This window comes from Capronia epimyces (assembly GCF_000585565.1).
Source record: "Capronia epimyces CBS 606.96 chromosome Unknown aczIQ-supercont1.3, whole genome shotgun sequence".
In the NCBI taxonomy this organism is placed as follows: Eukaryota; Fungi; Ascomycota; class Eurotiomycetes; order Chaetothyriales; family Herpotrichiellaceae; genus Capronia; species Capronia epimyces.
Genome location: NW_006912906.1, coordinates 2,179,781 through 2,201,489, shown reverse-complemented (window position 1 = coordinate 2,201,489; position 21,709 = coordinate 2,179,781). Strand labels below are relative to the sequence as shown.

The 21,709-nt window shown below is 53.5% G+C and overlaps 10 protein-coding genes across 10 annotated transcripts; 3 read left to right on the top strand and 7 right to left on the bottom strand.

The window, feature by feature from the left end:
* Positions 1 to 280: 280 nt before the first annotated feature.
* A1O3_04075 (benzoate 4-monooxygenase) lies at positions 281 to 1,869 on the bottom strand (the record flags this gene model as incomplete). Its single annotated transcript, XM_007734206.1, has 2 exons — positions 281 to 1,526; positions 1,577 to 1,869. 2 exons carry the CDS (start codon positions 1,867 to 1,869, stop codon positions 281 to 283), a joined length of 1,539 nt encoding a protein of 512 aa, XP_007732396.1.
* Positions 1,870 to 2,969: 1,100 nt separating this feature from the next.
* Positions 2,970 to 4,235, bottom strand: A1O3_04074 (uncharacterized protein; the record flags this gene model as incomplete). The annotated part of the gene is made up of 1 exon (XM_007734205.1): positions 2,970 to 4,235. One exon carries the CDS (start codon positions 4,233 to 4,235, stop codon positions 2,970 to 2,972), a length of 1,266 nt encoding a protein of 421 aa, XP_007732395.1.
* A 1,020-nt stretch (positions 4,236 to 5,255) lies between these two features.
* A1O3_04073 (uncharacterized protein) lies at positions 5,256 to 6,572 on the bottom strand (the record flags this gene model as incomplete). The annotated part of the gene is made up of 1 exon (XM_007734204.1): positions 5,256 to 6,572. One exon carries the CDS (start codon positions 6,570 to 6,572, stop codon positions 5,256 to 5,258), a length of 1,317 nt encoding a protein of 438 aa, XP_007732394.1.
* Positions 6,573 to 7,139: 567 nt separating this feature from the next.
* On the bottom strand, positions 7,140 to 7,810 carry A1O3_04072 (uncharacterized protein; the record flags this gene model as incomplete). The annotated part of the gene is made up of 2 exons (XM_007734203.1): positions 7,140 to 7,409; positions 7,478 to 7,810. The coding sequence occupies one exon, from the start codon at positions 7,808 to 7,810 to the stop codon at positions 7,481 to 7,483; it is 330 nt and encodes a 109-aa protein (XP_007732393.1). The 3' UTR covers positions 7,140 to 7,409; positions 7,478 to 7,480.
* An 836-nt stretch (positions 7,811 to 8,646) lies between these two features.
* Positions 8,647 to 10,285, top strand: A1O3_04071 (uncharacterized protein; the record flags this gene model as incomplete). The annotated part of the gene is made up of 3 exons (XM_007734202.1): positions 8,647 to 8,749; positions 8,803 to 8,903; positions 8,954 to 10,285. The coding sequence occupies 3 exons, from the start codon at positions 8,647 to 8,649 to the stop codon at positions 10,283 to 10,285; spliced, it is 1,536 nt and encodes a 511-aa protein (XP_007732392.1).
* Positions 10,286 to 11,412: 1,127 nt separating this feature from the next.
* Positions 11,413 to 13,006, bottom strand: A1O3_04070 (uncharacterized protein; the record flags this gene model as incomplete). Its single annotated transcript, XM_007734201.1, has 2 exons — positions 11,413 to 12,849; positions 12,911 to 13,006. 2 exons carry the CDS (start codon positions 13,004 to 13,006, stop codon positions 11,413 to 11,415), a joined length of 1,533 nt encoding a protein of 510 aa, XP_007732391.1.
* Positions 13,007 to 13,816: 810 nt separating this feature from the next.
* Positions 13,817 to 14,734, top strand: A1O3_04069 (uncharacterized protein; the record flags this gene model as incomplete). Its single annotated transcript, XM_007734200.1, has 1 exon — positions 13,817 to 14,734. One exon carries the CDS (start codon positions 13,817 to 13,819, stop codon positions 14,732 to 14,734), a length of 918 nt encoding a protein of 305 aa, XP_007732390.1.
* A 462-nt stretch (positions 14,735 to 15,196) lies between these two features.
* A1O3_04068 (uncharacterized protein) lies at positions 15,197 to 16,901 on the bottom strand (the record flags this gene model as incomplete). The annotated part of the gene is made up of 2 exons (XM_007734199.1): positions 15,197 to 16,722; positions 16,832 to 16,901. 2 exons carry the CDS (start codon positions 16,899 to 16,901, stop codon positions 15,197 to 15,199), a joined length of 1,596 nt encoding a protein of 531 aa, XP_007732389.1.
* A 933-nt stretch (positions 16,902 to 17,834) lies between these two features.
* Positions 17,835 to 18,871, bottom strand: A1O3_04067 (uncharacterized protein; the record flags this gene model as incomplete). Its single annotated transcript, XM_007734198.1, has 2 exons — positions 17,835 to 18,706; positions 18,805 to 18,871. The coding sequence occupies 2 exons, from the start codon at positions 18,869 to 18,871 to the stop codon at positions 17,835 to 17,837; spliced, it is 939 nt and encodes a 312-aa protein (XP_007732388.1).
* Positions 18,872 to 19,498: 627 nt separating this feature from the next.
* A1O3_04066 (uncharacterized protein) lies at positions 19,499 to 21,529 on the top strand (the record flags this gene model as incomplete). Its single annotated transcript, XM_007734197.1, has 3 exons — positions 19,499 to 20,064; positions 20,174 to 20,678; positions 20,891 to 21,529. 3 exons carry the CDS (start codon positions 19,499 to 19,501, stop codon positions 21,527 to 21,529), a joined length of 1,710 nt encoding a protein of 569 aa, XP_007732387.1.
* Positions 21,530 to 21,709: the final 180 nt, after the last annotated feature.

Below are 21,709 nucleotides of genomic sequence, written 5' to 3'. Positions count from 1 at the left end.
GGGAGTATGTACAGAGTACTAGCAATACGCTTATAGAATGTCCGGACTGTCATATTCATATTCCATTCATCAAAGTCCTTGAGAGATATTCAGTATCCGTACTCATACTTAGACCCCTTACCTTGCGGGGTGACCAATCATCAAGTGATACAAGATAATCTTCCTTCCATGGCATGCAACATAGTTTGTGCCCCAAAACAGGACCCAAATGGCTTAAGGTAGTCTGGGCCAGGCCGTGACAATCTGGGTCAAGAACAAGCAGAGAGAGACAATCAGTCAATCAGGCCGTGCGCAGTCGAATTCCGACATTGTAGCCCAGTGGTTTCCTGAGAAACCCTTCTCTCGTCTTCATCTCGCCGACATGTTCGTCTCTAAACTCGAAGTTTCGGAACACCGCGCCGATCATGCACTTCAACTCCATCTCTGCCACGTTACGTCCCACACATGCTCTAGGGCCGACAGAGAAAGGGATGAAGGCATCCTTCTGGCGGGACGTCAGCCGCGTCTCATCCCATCGTTCGGGGACAAAGTCGTCAGCATCAGGGCCCCATATTTCTTTAGAGTGATGAATCGTGTAGCTGGGTACGCTGAGCACGGTGCCGGGAGGGAAGTGATAGCCGAGAATATCGACGCCGTTGACGGCCGGGTGCTCAGGAGTCGGGAGGGGAACGACGCGAGGCAGGCCCAACGAGCTCGTGCTATGGATCCGCATCGTCTCGTTGAGCACGGCCTGCACGTACGGCAAGTCTCTGACCTGTTCGTAGTTGGGCACACCGGGAGCGATGGCGGCGTCAAGCTCTTTCTGCAGTTTTTCAAGCACACCGGGTGTGCGCACGACGTAGTACAAGATGGCGCACGCCGTGTTGGAAGTTGTGTCGCTACCGGCAATCAGCTGGGTTAATGCTTCGGCGGTAAGCTCCTCGCGCCCGAGTTTCTCGCCCTTGGCATCTTTCCCCTCCATCAGGCGGGCAAGCAGGTCGACACGGTCCACAGGATTCTCGAGCCGTTGCTTCACACGCGCAATGGCGATACCTGCGAGTTGTTCTACCGCTTGAACACCTTGGCTGAAGAATGGATCTGGGAGATACTTGGCCCAGGGCTTCAGTTGTGGGAGGCAACCCAGTGTGCCCGAGACTTCCCCGCGGCGGTTCAGGACTTCAATGGCTGGTGCCGTCGTAGGTGGTGCATCTGGAGATTTGCGAATCTCAGCAAAGTCCCTTTCGCGTTCGAGCATGCCGAATGGCTGGCCGAAAGCGAGGTCGCCGATGATATCGAAGGCCAAATAGTTGAACCAGTGGAGAGCATCGATGGAAGCGTAGCCTGTCGAGGGACTCTGCCTGGTCTTAGCCACTTTGGTCCATTTCATAACAAAAAGGTCGAGGTTGGCATGGATGTATTGCTCGAATTGCCCGATGGATTTGGCGGAGAAGGTGTGCGAAACAACCTTGCGCTTGCGGGTGTGTTCAGCTCGGTCACGGGTGTTGAAGAGGCCTCGGTGGATGGAAACGAAGGCATCATAGTATTCACTAAGCTTCTCTTAGCACAGTACCTGATCTGGGACAACTGACTGACTCACCTCTTCAAAAAGCCATTGCCATGTCCATATATGGTGTCAATAGCGTGGTCATCTGCGATCGAGACATGATTTGGCTGGATACGAACAACCTTGCCGTACTTCTTGTGGGCATCGTCGACAGCACGATATCTCCGTCCTCGCCGACATTGGTACAGAAGCCAAAGGTTGGAAAGAGCAGCCGGCAATGGCCCAGGAATTTTAAACAGACTCCAATTTCGGAGGTAGGGGAGCAGGTAATAAAGAACCGGGAGAAGAAGCAGCGTCCATGGCGAGAGAGCGCTAGCAAGGAGCATTGTGACGAAGGACTGGAAGAAAGAAAGCAGGAAAAAGGCACTGTCCGGGAGAGAAAGGACGTTGCTGGAATCAAGACAGAGTTTGACAGATGGACATGATTTTTCAAGCTCGAAATTGGAAATGAGTGTGCTTTAAATGGTAGTCGGGAGCGAGTGATCTGAGCCTGAGGCTAACGTGAGCGAGCAAGAAAGCGAGTTGACCTGGAAGCCGGCGGCATAGGGAGTCCACCGAGCTGAGCTGATGGGATGGCAGAAGGGTCAGCAGCGGAGGTGATTGACGGACTCGAGGAGGCACGTCGGGTACGCAGGACGGGAAGTGAAGTTGACAGTTGTGGGAGAAGTGATTGGAGAAGCTCCTAAGCGCAGGTGCAGGCGGGACCATGCGGACGCGGATTAACAATGTTCCCCTGCTCGCTCACCCCGGAGTCGGCGCAGCTGCTTTAAATGCGGGGATGCTTACGGAGTAGTACTCGTACTCGTACAAACACCTCCTTAACCCCCCCGCCTTGTGCCTGAGCCACGCCGCTGCCGGATAAGTTGGGCCTTAGGGGTCCCTGAGGCCTGAGGCCCTAGGGCCATGGCAGTGGCAGTCTTCATGGACATTATTTGCGATAGTCGATGGGACGCAGCTGGAGCACGTCCATCTCAGAGGGTCTACTTCCGCCCCCTGCTGTCGCCCTCATCCGATAGCCAGGTTCAGATATCTCGTCCCATATGCGGCCCCCTCCTTCTTCTCCACCTACTGGACATTGGTTCGACATAATCGTTCCAGCTCCGTATTCATTCCCCACAGCATTGAAGGATGCCGTAGTCCTGACTCTGAATTGCCGTTGGACTACTCCAAGGGCCGAAATACCATGGATTGTTCACAGCGACATCACATCCCATCGAGAAACGTGGAATTCGCGTCAGTTGAAGTGGTTGTGCTGGTGCGCTAAATGATCGTTCTGATCCACCGAAGCTGCGAGAATGCTGTCTAATGAACGATGTGAGGACGGGCCTAAGGGATATTGCATGAATCGCAGTTTTTCGACTCGTCTTCACTGGACCATTTGGCCTTCCGCACACTCCTGGATGTAACAGTCAGCCTCCGCCTCCAATCAGTACTCGCACCCACTTACCGGAAAGCTTTCACCTAGAGCGGCAGCACACCGTTCCACATCTTCCACCAACCCTTGGACAGCGTAATCCCACGCTCGGAGATCCCGAACAGGGCCATGCAACTCGACGTCCGGAATGGTCTCAAACACAATAACGCCTGCAATCTGGTCGATCTCGCCTCGTAGTCTACCCTGTTCCACCATTCTCGCCGCATAGTCCTCCGCTTTTTCTGCGGCCGTTTCGTCTTTACCGTCTGTAAGACCCAGTATCTGACCCAAAGCCGCCGTGGTTATGTTCTCGTACAATCGGCTGGCGGCCAGCAGGTTGTGTTCAATGACGGCCTTGCTCAGGACGGTACTGCCATCTGCCGTCTTGGCGAGTTGATGAGGTGCCAATGTCGACGCGAATGCTTCAACTTCCGCTGGTGACAGCAACCGGTCCAGGAACATGTTCTCCAGGATCCCATATTCCTCTGTCTCGGGCGACCTCTCATCCTTGTACAACTTAGCGAGCATACGACTTCGCTGCGGACCAGCTGGAGCAAGAATCGCCGTCTTGATGGCAGCGGATAATGCTCGTCGGCGCTCTTCGTCATCAATCATGGAATTGAAGGACACATTTAGATATTCCGCAGAGGCGGTCAGAAAGTCTCGGCGAGAGTCCAGAATCCGGGCCTGGGACAACTGATAGTGCAACCTCAAATCAGGTGCCTCCTTCAAGACTTGGGCCGCCGGGGCGGAATTTTTAATCTTGTTCAACGCTGTCTCCGCTGCAACAGTGTCGTCATCTTCCAAGTAGTATCTCACGATCCGAATCCACGTCTCGACCTTCGACCGATCCGACACTTGGCGCTGGGTTGTGTCGAGGTGAATACCTTGTAGCGCCTTTGCGGCCGCAGTGTACTCCTCCTCCACTTCGAAACCGTCTGCTAGTATCTGTCTGACCTCCGCATCCTGCTCCTCGTACGAAGCTAATTGGGAATGTAATGCTTCGGCGATATGTGAGCCTACCTTAACTTTGACTTCCGAGGGAGCGGAACCGAGAGATTTGATGACGCTGGCCAGGAGCGGCCGGACGGTGATAATACCCAGTGATGAGGAGAGGATCGCATCGACGTAGGCAATGAGCTCTGCGGCATGCTGTTGAGGGGAAGCGGGTGGATGGTTGCTAAGTTGAGAGAGTAGGTCATTGTACGTTCGGGTCTTGACGCCGGAGGAACTATCTGCAACCGACTCCAGAGCTGCTGCGAATTCTGGAGAGGCCATTTCGGCCAGGTAGCCGCGCAGACAATGGACAAAAGGAAAGCTCCGGGTTGGGCAACAGTTTGAGGCCCGATAGCAGAGGTCGTCGTTGCCAGGTACACAGATGCCGCAGGCAGCGCGTGAAATAACGACTATTTATGCCGCTTACTCCGCCGTAACCTTGTACGTTCAAGCTGTGCTGTTCTAATAGTAATTTCAGCCTTTGTGGCGTGCCCACCGACTTTGTGGACAACTAACTGTATGCGTGCATTCGAGACCATATCAAGGGTAAATTCACCATATTCTGCTGGCTGGGACGCTTTCGGCCTCAGGCAGCCTTTCCTAGAAGGGAGACTTTTTATACGTTCAAAAGTGTGCCAAATTGCAGGATCGAAGGCCGCTCGGACAACAAATTATGAAGCCATAGTTGAGCTGCCACCTGCAGTGGTCAATATCCAGAAACAAATACAGGACAGACACCGACAACTGTCCTTGCCACTGATGCGTTACTCGGTACATGTTTACCACACACTGTATGTACAGTACGAACTTACGGGACCAGTAGCAGTCTCCGTTTATGCTATGGAGTTTATCTTAGCCTAGTCGACCTCCAACTTAGACCGGGCGAGATACCAACGCCAAGTCAGGTAGCCGTGCAATAAAGCGCTGAAATGTACATATATGCAATATTGAACGTGCCATCTGATTCTCTCCCAACAAGCCACGTAGGACCGGGACACTTGCGAACGCAATGATTATAGTATCCAACCCGGGGGAAACCAAAGAAACACCGGCGCTATGCTGTATAATCGTGGTATGCTGTGTATGCTGTGTTGAGCTGTGCTGTTGAGCTGTGCTGTGTTGAGCTGTGTGCTATGCTGGGTCACAATTTGCTGTGCTGTTGGTCAAGCCGTGGTGTGTGTATTTCGGCCTCTACCTTTTGTCCAAGGTGAAGGCCGTTGGTGTCCGTTCGTCAATGACTTGCTCTACGTCGACACATGCAAAGTCTTGTCCTGTTACTAAATACACCGAATAGATGTCCATTCATAGCTTCGCCCTGATCTTGCCGCTCTTTTGCGATTTGCTCTCGTCGACAGGAATTACAACCAGAACGGCGATGTCATCGACCTTACCGCCATGCCACGGATCGAAGGGGTGATGCTTCTGCATTTCCTTTGCAAACGGGCCATCTCGTTTCGAGTTCATACTCGCCGTCTTGGCTTCGCCGACGATGGCGGCTGCTAAAATGCTCTGCAACGAGCCAGGGAGTTTGTGTTTCTGGGTGGCGAGTGACCTGTCCACCAGCTCAAAAAGGACAGGGGACACGGTATAGCCTTGACCAGGCGACCTTAGCCACGCGCCAGTCGTACGCATGGTGTTGGACACGATGGACAGAATATCCTGCGAATTGAGATTGTCCCAGACGCCGTCTGTGGCGAGGATCAGGACATCACCGTGTCGCAGGGTGTAGTCCGCAAGGTCGGCACGGTCGGGTTTGTCATTCAAAGGCATGCCGCCGAAGATCAAGGCCTGAGCAATCATCTCCGGAGGAGTCAGGCTTAGCTGGTACGGCGTGTTGAAAGCATGGGTCTGCGGATTCGAGTATTGGTGCACTGTCCCCAGGCGAAGAAGCAGAAAGCCTGAATCACCCAGGTTGGCGATCCGCATCTGTCCGTCAGGCTGTGTCACCGCAACACAGGCGGTGGTGCCCCCAGCCTGGATCGATGGATCGCTGATGGTCTTCTTGTATCCTACCTCCAGCAGCTGCTGCGGTGTGAGCCGTTCATCTTCGGGCCAAGAAAGGGCCGTCTCCGCCATGTGGCTGCACAGCCCGTGTGAGAAGTCTGCGGGATCAATGCCGCGATCAGTCCAGCCTCCCACGCCGTCTGCAATCGCAAAGGCCGTCGTATTTGAGTCCTGCCCGACCTGCGTGACAAAGTACGCATCCTGGCCGCTATCGGGACGGTTGGATCTTTTCTCTTCGAGTGTCGACCCGCGTTGGAGCCCTAGTCCGTTGGCACTGTTGGACTGGTAGTCGAATGTAGAAAGTTCTGGCCGGTATTTTCGTCCCTTACCGCTCGAGGACGCGGCGATGTGTAATGAGATATGCGGGATCGCGGAAGGAGATGTTGCGCGTGTGGCAGAGGCAGCAGTTCGTGGAGAGGAATGCATGGCTCTCGCATGGGTCTTGTAGGGATCGAGGCTTCTTCGGATGTTTCGGTGCAGGTCTAGGAAGATACGGTAAGCAAGGGCTGGATCTTGACGAGAGGTTTTGCCCGCACGGTGGTGGATATGAGAGGGAGTAAAAACCAAAGAACGAGTGAGGAATGCTGGGCCTCGTACGGCGCCGACTGAAGACATGACGGCAAAGACCGGCGAAGAGCGCTTCAACCTGGCGCGTTCGCCTCAGACTCGGGCAAGGGGAGGAAGATACATGAAAGAAACTTGAAGAGAGCGAAGTCAAGACATTAGAGAGCAAATGAGCAGTATAGGGCCGACGAAGAATCCCGTCAGGTTGAGTCGTGATGATCGCCTCGGGGTCCGGGATGGATGGTTTTTCGGTGCCACCTGCTATCAGGGATGGCCGGAAATGGCCTCCGGGAGGTGCGGTACGGCGCGACACTGGCCCTTGTCACGCTATTTCAGGAAAAACAGCCTTGGAGAGGTGGAGGACGGATACTCGGAAGAATGCTATAAAACAAAGGGTGAAATATGTCAAGAATCGCAGATGTACTATCTCGTTTACTTATGAGGACTTAGACACTTGTCGAAAGGAAACTTTACTGGCAGTGGGTGCTTTCCATTAGCATCTCACACCGAGACACCAGGGAGTCCCATATGTAATCATCCAGCTGTGTAGGACACTCACTACATGCGCCATGCAATACAGTCCATGAAGATGTTGTTCGTCCTTCCCAAATCCTCGTAGCAAGCTTGACTTGCCACGTGCTGCAATAGAGCACTCACGAATCCGAAGCTGGTGCCGCAGGTGGGACAACGAAATCGATGCTCGTCCATCCATCCGTTTCTATAATCTTCGCACTCGAAAGTGTCGAAAATGAAATTGTCGATATCATCCTTGTCCACGCCAATTCCGCAGTTGCCAGATTCAAGATGCAACACCATGGCTGAAAACTCAGAAAACTTGTGGTAGCAGCCCAAGCACTCGATGTCTCGTGCCAGATGAACACGCTTGTGCTAAATTCAGAAATGAGGTCACCTCATCCAGAAGCTGATTTGCTGATATTGCTGTGACACTGCCATACCTGTTAAAGGTTGTTGTCATTTATGAATTTTAGCCCGCAATCTGTGCACCGATGATGTACGTTGACTTCGTGGTCCTCTAAGTCGTCTGAGATGCAGAAGTCCAAGTCGCAGTGCTGGCAGATATTGTGACGATGAGAAGTGGCTTGGTGAGCCGCGCACGCTGCAGGAGAGACGAAAAGTCGCTCGCATCGGTTACACCATTCTCCAGAATGAACCGCGGCATTTTGACAATGATTTAGGGCGCCATTGAGAGTCGAAAACGATCGATCACAAGGCCGGCACACGAACTCGCCGTTATCTTGATTAATGTAGACCTGGTTTGATCGTGACATTTTGCCTAGGAGAAGTTTCCAGTTGTGAGTGAATGGATCACTTAGGAGACAAGGTTAAAAAGAGAAGAATTCTAAGAGGAAAGGTGTGTAGTCGTGTTTCTTGACGACGGGCGCTGCAGAGGCAAATGTTCACTGGAACCCGCAGGCACAACACATAACCAAATACCTGGATGAACCGGCGGTCAGACATACCGTTTATCACAATCGTTCCAACGGAAGCGAGAGTTCAGTCTCCTGAGTTAATTTGCGACTGGTGGGCGACAGGACAGAGGACACGCAATCTGTAAGGACCTCCCTTCTCGGGGAGAACAGGGAATGATTGGCTGCCTTACATATCACAGAGTCAATCAAGCTTGACCCGCGGTGCTTGGAGATTGATGGTGAAGGGGGGAGTAGCAGCCCGGAAGAAGGAGGTGGGAGTCTTGCTAGTGAGAGCAGAGATAACCGATCCCGGAGTAGTGTCTCAGATCAAGGCGCGGCAGGGGAAGTCGGAGTCGGGAACCTTCTCACAGCATCAGATGTCCTGTAGGTCCCTGCCAGACACATTGCTAGCTTGCTAGCTATCTGGTAGCCAGCCAGCCCGTGAGTGAGGCACATCGTTTCGCAGCTCTTGGAGACCGCATGCAGGGAAAGCTATAGCTGAGCTCTACGGTGAATCAAGGTGGAAATTCCATTTGTCGCCGGGCCGAATCCTTCACCGTACACTGCGGCAGGCAGAGCAACACCTCCGCCTCCGACAAAGGCCTCCCCAAAACGTCATATCAACACGGCGCCGCTGGTCCAAGGCATATGGTTCTGTGATTTCCATTTCCATTTCCAAGAGGCGGTTCTGCATAATGGCCGCGCAAGTTCCGGCTGCTCTCAAGCCAGCTGATATTACAGCTTTTGCTCACCGGGCAGCCCAGCTGGAGAAAATCAAGCCGATCATTGCTTATTGGTGTACGTTGCGTTGACTTCCGTCAGGGACGACTGCCATGTTGACCAGTCCCCAGGTGATTACTGGATTGTCAATCAGATCTTATCGAAAGGATTGCACAATACCGACCAAGAATGTCTCGTTTACACCACCTCGCTCATGGACAAGTTGGAACAAGTAGGTCCCCAGTAGCCGACTCTTAGGTGCGGTCTGACCACTCTTCCTAGTTCAAAGCCGAGCACGCCGAGGAATCTGCCGTGTCGGACGATATAGTTGGAAAAGCATACGTGGAACAGTTTGCATTGGAAACACTAGAAAGAGCAGACAATGCGGTGCGAGCGAACAAGGCTACGAAGCAGACTGCGGACACATTCCGGGCTGCGGCCACGTTTTTGGAACTGCTCCAAATCTGGGGCCCTCTCGACTCGGAAATCAGCGGTAGGATCAAGTATGCAAAGTACCATGCTGTGAGGATAGTCAAGGCCATTCAAAGCGGCGAAGACCCCAATCTGTCCAACCCGAAGCCAGTGCCGCCAGCTGAAGACACCCTCCCTGCTCTGGATCCTAGTGATGCAGATGTCCAAGCTTTGGAAGGTGGTGGCAGAAGGCCGAGGCAGCCATCTGTCGTGGAGGTCCCCGACGAGGCGGACAAGATTCAGAAGAGCCTTGCACAAAAGTCCTTGGGGAACGAATCTTTACATCCTTCAAGAGACACATCTGTGCCACCACCCACAGCAAAGCGAGAGCGTCAACCTTCTGTTGTTGAAGTGACAGATGAGGGAGACCGTGTTCAGAGCAATCTCGCTGCCCAGTCGACGATCGACGAATCTATTCATCCCTCCGCGGCGCCCTCTACGCCTCGCACGCCGACGAATAACGTTTCCCCGCTAGTGCCAGATGACGCGGCATCATTCTACACGAACCAGCTTGGACCGGCCAATATATCACCGCTCGAGGCCCCGTCAGAGAGGAAACCATCAATTGGTGGCAACTATTTCCCTAGAGTTCCTTCTCCGCCGGCCCCGGAGCTCCCTTCAGCACCTACAACCCTGGGGGGAGGTCCCATTATACCTTCTGCTCCAACAGATCTTGCGAGTAGTCCTGCTGGGCTTCCGCCGACATCGCTAGAACTATCATTCGAATCGGGACGTAGCTTGCTCGCAGGGCTCAACCAGCCGAGTCGTGAATCGCCCCCTCCTCCTCCGCACCGGCATGGACAATTTCTGCCGCAGCCCGGCCCAGGCCAGCCGCCACAGATTCCTCCGAACTTTCAGCCTCAGGTCCCTCAACCTCAAATCCCTCAGAAGCCTCCACAATTTCGACAGACTCGCGGACCAGTTCCTCCTACCCCCCAGCCGCAGCAGATTATATCGCCTTCACCAGTTCACCCCGCCCATCCCCCTCCGCCTGCGCAACTGGTAGATGCTATCGTTGATGAGGAAGCAATGATGAAAGCTCAGAAACACGCACGATGGGCCATTTCAGCTTTGGATTTTGAAGATGTCCCTACCGCCGTCCGGGAACTGAGAGCAGCACTGGCTCTACTGGGTGCGACGTGACAGGACGACGAACGGAAAACCTGGTTGCTGAACAACTGACCTGTTCACTCATCTCCGCATCTGAGTTTGGCAAGGGCCCATTATTGGACGTAAATTCACCTACCACTTCTGAATATCAAACAGCCGCAGTTCTCAGGACAGATACTATCGCGGTTGTCCAGCTCCCACAGTGAATGTCCTAGGTTATTGGCCTTGGAATATACCTGACGGTGAGACTGAGCGCAGAATACAGCTCAGCGCTTTGGAGATGTGCCGCGATGCATGGTGATTGCTGGGTCCACTCTCTCAAGATCTAGAACACGTCCCTGAGAGATCACTTACCTCTGTTTATCTTCTGAACATCCATCTCGCTTCGTGATGAGCAAGGGATCGTTCTCATGTCGAGAATTGGGCCGGCTTCAGTGGACAAGGTGCAGGCATGTTGGGACCACAGTCTCGTTTGGGTGAGAAACCGGACGACAAGAACCATGTAAGAAACCCTTGTCCTCGTACCACGCTGCAATCGCTATGCAGATTGCGCACGAGGACTACTCTAGGGGCAGACTCGATCCAACAATTCTCTGTTATGTCCCACTGAGACACATGTCGGCACGAAAGAAGGTCATACTATTACAAGGAGGCTGTATGCGTCAGCTCACATCTATGTTTTAGAGCTCATGCGGCCTTTGACCGAGATGGTTTGGTTTGTGGCTTGATTCAGAAGTTTCTTCTGGCTGTCATTCTATATCGCGTGACTCTCAAGCCGTGATATCAAATATCGAATATCAAATCATCGAGTCCCATGGCATACCGGATCGTGGCTGTATGTGGCGTAGCTATGTTCCATTTGACCCATGCACTTCTTTCCCTTCGAGTATCGTTTGGCTCCGCCTTGATTTCCAATCTCTGCTCGCTCGGTCGGATCTACCGTCGCTGCCTTAAAAATACATAACACTTCCGGGAGGGTGTCATCCAGCTCCAGGAAACCTTCGCAACCCCTGATCTTGGGGTTCATAACATGTTGCACGCCACTGAGACCGAAATAGCAGCACTCGCACCGCCTTTGAATTGGAAGCCGGATCTGAAAAACTTGCCGGCAGATCTTTTCTGCTCTCTATGCAACGAAGCCGTCTTCCGATGCCAATGTCTCAGTCGAACAAATCACCGGCACGTCGTCGAACTGCTTTCGCCCGCACCGGTTGGTCGAAGAGTTCTTTACCTTCGTTCCTTCCTCCGCGCTCATACTGTTTCGGAAACAGTTCCTTGACGCCAGCCCGCCCCTTGATGCTCAACCCTCCAGATCCCTTAATGCTGAAGCCGGCGTTATCCTTTTCTTGGGCAGACCCCTTGATACTCAACCCTCCGCCAGCAGTGGAATTAGAAGGAAAGAGCTCGATCCCACCGTTGGCTGTCCCGTTCTTGAACGACTTGGAGCTGTCGATCGATATGGATTTTCGAGCAAATCGTTCGGCGAGGTCTTCCGCGTTCTTTGCATCCATGGCGTGGCTGCGGCGATGGTGTGAGCGAGGACTAGTCTGAGCCGCACTTAGAAGGTCGGCCTTCAATCTCTTCGCAGCCGCGGCATTGGCACGAGTGTTCGATGGATCAGAAATAGCTTTGGAACCGGCTTTATTGGTCTGATCCGTGGCCATAGCTGTATCTGCATTTGTGTCTTTCGAAGGGAAGAGGTCTATTTTGTCGGAATGAAGTCCACCACTCTTGCGGTCAGGGGTGGTACCGAAGAGCTCCTTTCCAGTATTCGAACGAGGAGCCCGATCGCTGCGATCGCGATAGCTGTGGCCGCGTCTGCGGAGCCGACCATCGTCCTCCGAGTCTGAGAGGACAATCTCATCACTATTCCGGGTCCACCCGCTGGGGCTCGCACTACGTCGTCTAACCTTTGTCACTCGGGAGAACAAGTCTCGACCTCTGGCTGGCTGTACTGAGTCGGTCGCGGGCGCATCATCGTACATATTCGCAGAGAAATCTGTCCCTTCGGCATTGTGGTCATGGTCTCTTCGTCTTCGATGCAGCTCGCGGTCATCAAATCGCCTGCGTTTGTAGTCTCCGGTTTCGGTCCTCGACGTTCGACTGTTTGCAAACTCGCGCCGCATACGCTCGGTCGGATCCTGATCCGGGTGTAAGAGGTAGTACCTACTTGCATCTCTTGCCCCCTTCTTCTTTCTGTCGCCTTGCTGCGCGACTCTGACGACAAGCATACTTGCTGGTCTGCTCGCCAACGGCTTGGCGGTGCGCAGTTCAAATGGCGCAATCATCAGTTCGTCGACCGTGATGGGGGTTGCAAGCAGTGCCAAATGTGATCGTTTGGCGGTAGCATTGTCTTTGAAACATATGTTTGCAGATGTATCATCAATCCATTGAACACGGACGTCGTCACCAGCTTCACTCAAATTGTCGTGAACCAAGGCGAGGATGTCGTTGGTATGCATGTCATCAACTCCGCGGATGTGCACTTTGTTCCATTGCGGCTCAAGATCTGGGTCTTCTGTGTATATGGCAGGGATAACGTTTGAGGAGTCTGGGACAGTTGCGCCTGATGGTACAAACGAGGGCTCTTCACCTTCCTGGATGGTATGTCAGGTTGCGTGCTCGGAACAGACTAAGGTTAAGAAGATTATCTCGTACTTCTAGCTGATACTCTTCTTCGATGGGAATGTCATGGTCGTCGAGATCCATGTCGATGTCGATGTCCATGAGATCGGCGTCCTGCGCCGAGGACATTCTTGGTTCCATCACAAGAGCCATTGTTCCCGTCGACAGCGACAGCGACAGCGATTGTGGAGATGTGATGTCGCGTCAAGAAATGATAGAGACCGGTCCCTGCTAAGGGTGAGGATAGGAGGGAGTGTCTTTTTGAGACTTATTGGTGCATGGTGTTGGTTGTGGACGCACGGTTGTGAATGAGTCCACGGCGAGAAGAGGGTAGGTTGGGATGGTAGTGCAGTGACAGAGTGACAGAGGACCGTCTACCGTGAGAGTGACGTAGACAATAGGGTCAGAGAAAGGATTCTGATGTGAGCTGGCTGTGAATGTACAAGGCACGGTGGGAGCAGCAGACAAAGATGGGCAAACGAGGTCCGAGTGATCGATTGATCGTCCGCCTTGTCGTCGGCCAGCTTTGAGGCTTCCGGTTGAGACATTTCTCACATGTCCCAACGTGGTAAGCTAATGCCGCTGCTTTTGTATTTCCCCTCCGCTTTCTTCCCCTCACTCCTCTGCGCCTTGTACATACATTAATTTAGGTACCCATGACTGTAACCGCGGCTGCGCTGCTATCAGACGTAACCCGTACTGCGGACCTACATCCTCGATACCCAAACTGTACAAGCCGGATTCCCACCCAGCGGGGTCTTGTATGAGGAGTACAAGGCTATCAGAAGAGATGGGGACACCTGTAGGTCTGGTCGGACAGGTCTCCAACCGAGGAATGGGGACTTCTACTTCTACCTCTGTTCATCATACTTCCTCCCGGAGGATCCTCATCTACCCTACCATCGCCTAAGGCCTGCCGTCGTATACCGGGCCTAACCCATGAACGTGACCAAGCGCCTTTCTCAACGCCGCCGCTATGGTTTCTCTGCGCTGCGGCCCTTGGTTCTCCGGCCATCCAGCAGGAGACATCTGTGCGTCCAGCGCATCGCCGGCTCCTTAGGGGCTGAGATCCAAGATGTCGACCTCAATCTCTTACCCGAGAATCCAGGCATTGCGCAGGAGATCCGCGAAGCAATCCTCGAGCACCAGGTAATCTTCTTCCGCAACCAGAACCTCAAGCCAGCGGCGTTCCTCAGCTTTGCATCGCACTTCGGCAAGCCTGCCGAATACCCCTTTGTGCGGGGCATTGACGGCTTCCCGGAGATCATCCAGGTGCTGAAGCAGGAACACGAGACCGTTAACTTTGGCGGCATTTGGCACAGCGACACGTCGTACTTCGCCGAGCCACCCATGGGCACGCTGCTGCTGGCGAAGGAGGTACCTCCTTTTGGCGGGGACACCATGTTTGCTAACCAATACGCCGCATATGAGGGTCTCTCCGAAGGCCTGAAGCGAACCCTATCCTCGCTGAACGCGGTCAATACCTCTGCCAAAGCCGATGCTAGCAAGACCCGTGAAGACAGGATCCGCGACAGCGGAAACGGCGCCGCTACAACCATGCTCGAGGCCACCCATCCTGTGGTCCGGACGCATCCAGAGACAGGCCGCAAGGCGCTCTACGTCAGTGTCGCGCACACGGCACACTTCGAAGGTTGGACAGAAGGCGAGTCTGCGCCGTTGTTGAGCTTTCTCTTCGCGCACCAGATCAAGCCGGAGTTCACCTGTCGATTCCGCTGGGAGGTGGGCAGCATCGCCTTCTGGGACAATCGGTGCGTGCAGCACTATCCCGTCAATGACTATCATGGATACCGAAGGAGCATGCTCAGGATCACGCTTGCTGGGGACAAGCCTAGATAGAAGTCGGAAGAGAAGAAATCAAAGCGTATGAGACGGCCGGCGCACGGTTTCCTAATCAATGCTTTTCCATTTTGTGAATATTCCTAGCGAATATCAAGGCTATCATATGTCGAAAAGACAAGAGCAAGCATAAGCCTATGTCATATGCTGTTGACATTTCCCCGCATTCCATCAGGTTCCAGGCTCCAGCCTCCAGCTTCATGATTCATGATTCAATCAGATCGGACCAGTCGTCTGTTATGTTCTTGCCCCTAGCCAAAATGCCCTAGCAAGTCCAACATCCCATGTTCACCCTTCAGTTTGAACCATTGCGCAAGATGTGTCGTATTTTGTTATTTGTTCATGTTCCCCAATATACCTAACTTTTCGTGGCATGTGCATGTCGTATCTTTCAATCTTTAAATCGACGTGATGGTATTTTCCCTGTTCCGGAATTACGTCAGGCAGACTGGCCGTTCTTGTTCAATATGCAATGCGAGCCTTTTTCGGTGCCCTCAACCCCTTCTGCAGTGCATTGATGACTTGCTCGTCCGGCTGCCACTCATCTTCGCTGTCGTCTCTGTCTCTCTTGCGGGTAGGTGCCCTGACCGGCTCGGAGTCGTCTGTCGCGTACTTGTCGTCGTCGTCAGAATCGGTCTCGGTCTCGGTCTCGTAGATTCGGCGACGCTTATTGCCTGGGGTGGTGGTGTACTTGGCTGACGAAGCCCGACGCTGAGTCTGAGTCTGGGCCTTTCGCTTGAGTTTGGACGGTTTCGGCTGAGCAATTCCACCAGAGCCAGGTTTGCCCTGCTGGGAAGTGGCCAGAGGTGCGTTCTTGTTCTTGCGTTCGTCAAAGCCGGAGCGAGCGCGGCCGACACGGTTCCAGAAGTTCTTGACTGCGAACTTGCCGGTTTTCGTGATCCCGTCAATCTGAGCCATGCGGCGCTGAGCTTCTGCAAACCGGGCCTCGCCCTTGATCTTGCCTTCGTCTCGGATGTGGACCATGTGCTGGATGCATGCTTCTTCCTCGAACAATCGCCACTTCTTGCCCTCGGGCTCCATTCTCGACGCCGCAACAAGGTTCGCGGGTGCAGGGAACGGGAGAAAAGAGTTGCCCTCTGGTGTGGAAGAGTTGCCCTCCGGTGTGGGGGTTGGAGATGGAGGATAAGAAGCCGACCGAGCTGGCTGTGGTGTTGGACGTGGAGACGTACTCGGAGTTGGGACTGGTGATGATCTTGGAGATGGAGACAGAGCTGGTGATGGTGCCGGCGCCGGTGATGGATGCGAAGCACATGGCAACGGAGACAGGATTGGTGATGCTGGCGTCAAACGTCCGGAGAGCGACAACGATGGCGAAGACACCAGAGACTTGAGGTCCGATTGGTAAGTGCCGTTGTCCGGAGCAGCCTGAGTGACCTCCTCGTCCAGTTCCTGGTCGGAATTCTCAGCTGGTTCTTGGTCGTGGTCATCAACAAAGTCTGGGTCAGAATCATCCTCAGATTCGTGAGCATCATGATCTTTGGATTCGTGATCATATTCATCTTCGGACTCCTGGTCGTATGCGGTAGCCTCGACAGATTGGCCATCGTGCTCCTCCTCAGACTCGTCGTCAGAGACCAGGATTGGCTCTTGTTGCTCTTGCTCCTTGTCAACAGCAGCATTGGTTTCGACTTCATCCACATCATCAACAAAGAGCTCCTTGTCAAACTCGACACCGGGAAACATGACCTCCAGATCGTCTTCGAGAGTAGTGTCAGGGCCCGGTTTCTCTGCTGGATTGTTGTTGACTGTCTCAGCGGGCCTGACGTGACCTGGAAGGAATTCCTTGAGGAGAGACTCCGCCAGCGGAGCCCGCTCTTTCAAGTACCTGGCAATCAAGTCCGGATGAGCATCGAGGTAGTTGTAGACATCACCATCGTCCAATGGAAGGACATGAATAGACGGACACCAATCGGACGCCGTGGCGTTCAAGAGGAAAGAGCAATCGGCGTTGTAGATAGATATCTTGACTGCACACTTGAATGAGATACAGACAGAGTTTGTTGTTGTCCTGTACCTGATATTCCAACGACAAGGGGAAGAGTATGGGTATGGGTATGTGTATGTGTGAGATCAGACAGATGATAGTGGCCGAGGGAAGAAGAGGGATATATGAATTTGAAGCAGTCCATAGTTCGGGACCCTCCATGGTTGATTGATAGCAGACCCAATGGAGGTCCCCAATGCAGGTGTGCATCTGTATTGTATTGTGGTGGAACGGGTGCATTGAATAGCAATCAATGGTGCTTGGACGTGGGTGTTGCAGAATATATCAATGGTGCTTGGACGTGGGTGTGGCAGAATATATCAATGGGAGGATCGTGTGAATAGGCGACGGCGCGGGTCTCATTGGCCAGGACCAGAAGAGGACAATCAATGGTTGGCCTGTGTTCAAAGAGACAATAATCATTGAGTGAAAGTGAAGGACAATAGTAAGTGTCTCTGATCCGAATCATAACCGCACATTCTGCCGCACCCTCGAGTCGGAAGGCTGTAGCCTCAGGGGAAGGCTCCCGGAGGACATTGGACATTGCGCGCCAGCCAAGACTCGACCTCGACCATTTCCCCCAAAAATAGAAATAGAGCTCCCTCCAAGAGTGCAAGCTGGATCCTGATCAGATATGTACATGATACATAATGCCTCTTTCGCATATCAGACAGGGAGAATCTGGATGAGAAAGTCGCGCCAAGGACCACAATGTTTCAGTCGCCTCTGATCTTTAGGGCGATAGGTTGATGATACCAGCATTGATGACCTCCATCTCCGAGGGGCTTCTTTCTTCTCATTATGACTGTTGTCCGGTATATTGGTCGGTTTTGGAGACAACCGTAGCAGGCCATTAGAGTGCCCGATTTCTGCTTGTAACCTTGGTCGAGAACAGCACCTCGAGTCAAAGTCGACATGAGACCATTCATTTGATTCCAGTTTGTTGCGCGGGTTTGCTGAATAGGAGATCCTTCATGGAAAGGATGAGGAAAGTCAGGATGCTGTGAGCTTCTCTTCACCTTTATTTTTCCAAGGCATATGCACATGCTAGCATGAACATGTTAGAGATACCCGTATGTGAATTTCCCAATCACTTCATTTCGTTGGCTCCCAGTCGACGCCTAACCCAAGCGCCTCTTGTATCTTGGAGAAATTGCGCGACATCTCTTCACCCATCCATAGATGATCAGTCTTGTCCAAATCCTCTTCAATCTCCCATCCTTTGCCTCCCTCGACATAGATGGCCAGTCCAGAGACAGGGCCGACATAGGGATCCTCGGGCAGGCTGGCCAGTGTCAAGACATGCTCGGCGACCGCCTCTGCAGTATTGACGGGCAGGCCGTGGCTTTCCCACAAGTCGTGGACGGATGACCCCATGACCGTGTCAATATGCGAAGGATTGACCATGTTGATTCGGATGTTGAACTTGTGATACAGGATTTTGCGAGTCGCACGGAGCAAACCGTGCACGCCGTGTTTCGTTGGCTGGTAGACATAGAGCCCGGCCTGCTCTCTGAAGGATGCAATCGAGCCCATGAGGCAGATTGATTTGTCTCGACGTCGACTGCTGCCTTGATTGCCTTGTCGCAGATAGACAGCAGCGATGCGAGTGAAGTACAGCACACCGGTGAGATTGATGTCGATCACAGCCGTGGGCGGCGGGATCTCAATGGTCTCCAGATCCAAGCCAGGGTCATACCAGTTCTGGCTTTCAGTGATGGCGGCAATGGAGAAGGCATGATCCACCCGGCCATGTGCCTGGTAGGCCGTCTTGAACAATCTGATGTTGTCTGCGTAGCTTCTCGCGTCGAAACTTACCGCGACCAGATCGTTGGAAGACGGGTGTTCTGCTTTCAACCGGCCCACCACTTGCTGAGCCAGGGCGTGGTCGATGTCCCCAAAGAACACATGTGCTCCGGCCAAGTAGGAAAGCCGGACAATGGATTCGCCAACTCCACGGGCGCCACCTGCTGGACGGTCAATACATACATGTCAATACCTGGGCTTGGGCTACGGGGCCCAGATTCTAGATTCTGCAGTGGGAGGGGACACGTATGTACTGTACCTGTGAGCACAATGACCTGGTCTTTCAATGCGCCGAACAGGCTGGGGACGGCATTGAATTTCGGCATCTTGGATCTTCTGAATGGACGTGACGTGACCAAGAAACTGAACCTGGCGGCGAGAAGAATATCAGTCTCGCGCTATCGAGGCAGGCCGACTCAGGGCATCCGTTTCCACCCCCATTCCGTAGGAAGATACTGTAGATAGTAGATAGGACACCTCTCCCACACCCCCTAACTTCATCTCGTAAGAGTCGGCGTTGGCGTTGGCATTGGCGTCAAGATTCGCCTGAAGCGCACTACTCCGACACCGTGTCAGGGCCGGAGTTGTTCGCTGCCAATGCTGGAGTGGATTTGCTCCTGTCGCTGTCTGGGTTCGACAGCAACTTGCAAAGTCGCAGGAGGATGAACGAGTGGTGTCTTCCCTTCCCATCTACGGTTCAGATAAGGGGCCGACGGGTTCGTGTCCCCACTGAATTTGTCTCGTAGTTTGTGCTAGATTGTTACAGCAAATAGTAAATAGACCATGGACGGTTGGGGGCCGTCCGGGCTACATACAGCCTCACTATCCGTACAGGTATATCTGCTGGGGATTCAATTCGACCGTCGACCTGCTTTCTCATGGTACTGAAATTCCCTCAAGTATCAGTCTCTACCAGATCCAGTCTCTGATCTCTGTCAATGCCGGTCGACGGAATGGAACCAGCGGAATTCCACTTGCAGCAACGGCCCATCGACGAGGGGCGCGAGATACGAGCGGTCATCATCGGCGCGGGTGTCTCTGGTATCGGAGTCTACATTCGACTGCTCCAATATGTGCCCAACATCAAAGTGACCATTTTCGAGAAAAACCCCGAGGTGGCCGGCACCTGGTATGAAAACCGCTACCCTGGAGTGGCTTGCGATATCCCCAGCCATGTGTACCAGTATACCTTTGAGCCCAATACACAATGGACCAAGTATTTCTCGCCTGGCGCCGAGATCCTCGAATACGTCAAAGGAGTGGCGAAGAAGTACAAGGTCGAGCAGAAGGTCAAGCTCAACACCAAGGTCGTGGGGGCGACCTGGCACGAAGCGGCCGGGGTCTGGTCCGTCGACACGGAGCACACCGGCGCTGATGGCCAGACCAGCAGAGGACAGACCGAAGCAGAGGTTGTCATCAGTGCCGTCGGGCTTCTCAATAACTGGAAATGGCCGGAGATCGAGGGCCTGCACGACTTTCAAGGCAAGCTCCTCCACTCGGCCAACTGGGATCCTTCGTGGTATGTTTGTTCTTGTTCTGTTCACCACCTTCACCACCGCCAGCCTAACATAACATCTCGTTTTCTTGGACATTGGTACTAACCTCTAGGGTTTTTATCTTGTCAATAGGGACTATTCGGGGAAGAGAGTTGCTCTGTTAGGATGTGGCTCGTCGGCGATTCAGATGTTGCCCCAGCTCCAGCAGACGTCTGCCCATGTGTACAACTTCGTTCGAGGAGGCACTTGGATCAGCCATCCTTTTGGCTCCACGTTCACCGAAGCCGCCCTTGCTGGCAGTGACGAGCCCGGTAACTATACCTACACGCCGGAGGAGCTGCGCAAGTTTGCCGACGACCCCGTCTACTACGCCCGGTTCCGCAAGGCCATGGAGAGGGCGATCAATATGGATTATCCCTGCTTGTTCGCCGGATCGGCCGAGGAGATCAAGGGCACGGCGGCCATCCGGCAGAATATGAAGGACAAACTGGCCGCCCGGCCTGGTCTGTACGAGGCCCTTGAGCCCCGGTTCACGCCCGGCTGTAGACGACTTACGCCGGGTCCAGGGTATCTGGAAGCATTGACAAAGGACAACGTCGATTTTATCAAGACCTCGGTTACCAAGGTCACCGAGAACGTAAGTGCAATTACGACTACGCCTAATTACTACATTGCAGTACCAGTACAGACTGCCTACCTAATTTTGCCCCTGCCCTCTTTGGGGACCTAGCCCTTCCCTTTTCCACTTGGGCCCCTTTTTCTCTTCCTTTTCACCTCTTCTAAGTTACATCTTCCAGTCGAGTCGGGACTCCAACACTGACGAAACCTTTGCCTTCTTGTTCTTTTTAGGCGCTCATCACCGCCGACGGCAAGAAGTATCAAGTGGATGCGATTGCATGTGCGACCGGCTTCAACTCGAGCTTCATGCCACGATTCCCCATTGTCGGCCGCAACGGCTTGACCTTGCAAGACAAATGGGCCGACCACAGCTGTGCCTACATGTCTCATTCCGTGCCCGGGTTCCCCAATTACTTTGTGGTGGGCGGGCCCAACTCGGCGACGGGAGGAGGTTCATTGCTGCTGATCTTCGAATCCATCATATCGTATGTGGTCAAGGCAGTGGAGAAGATCAGTCGAGAGCACATCAAGGCCATGGAGGTCAAGCAGCGCGCCCAGGATTCGTGGCAGAAATACCTCGACTGCTATTTCCCGGGCACCGTGCACGTCGAGCCCTGTACCAGTTGGTACAAGGTGGACGGCAAAATCACCGGCCTGTGGCCCGGAAGCAGTTTGCATGCCAAAAAGGCCCTGGACAATCCGCGCTGGGAGGACTACACCTACGAGCCGCTTGACGGCCACGATCCCATGGAGTGGTTGGGAAATGGCTGGACCGTGCCGGACAGAGATCGCGCGGACCTCAGCTACTACTTGGATTCCCCGGATGTCCCGCCCATTCCCAGTGATGAGCAGCTGGCTCGCCAGCCTTAGGTCTTAGGTCTTAGATGCCGGCACCGGCACCGGCACGGCAGTCTGACAAACGGCATGAGAGGGGGGGAAAAGAGTTAGGTAGTAGGTAGGTTTACAGTGTTGGTATATACGCTCAATGCAATGGATGGATGATTTTATTCAAACTGATTAGTAACAAGGTGAATAACGAGAATGGGGATG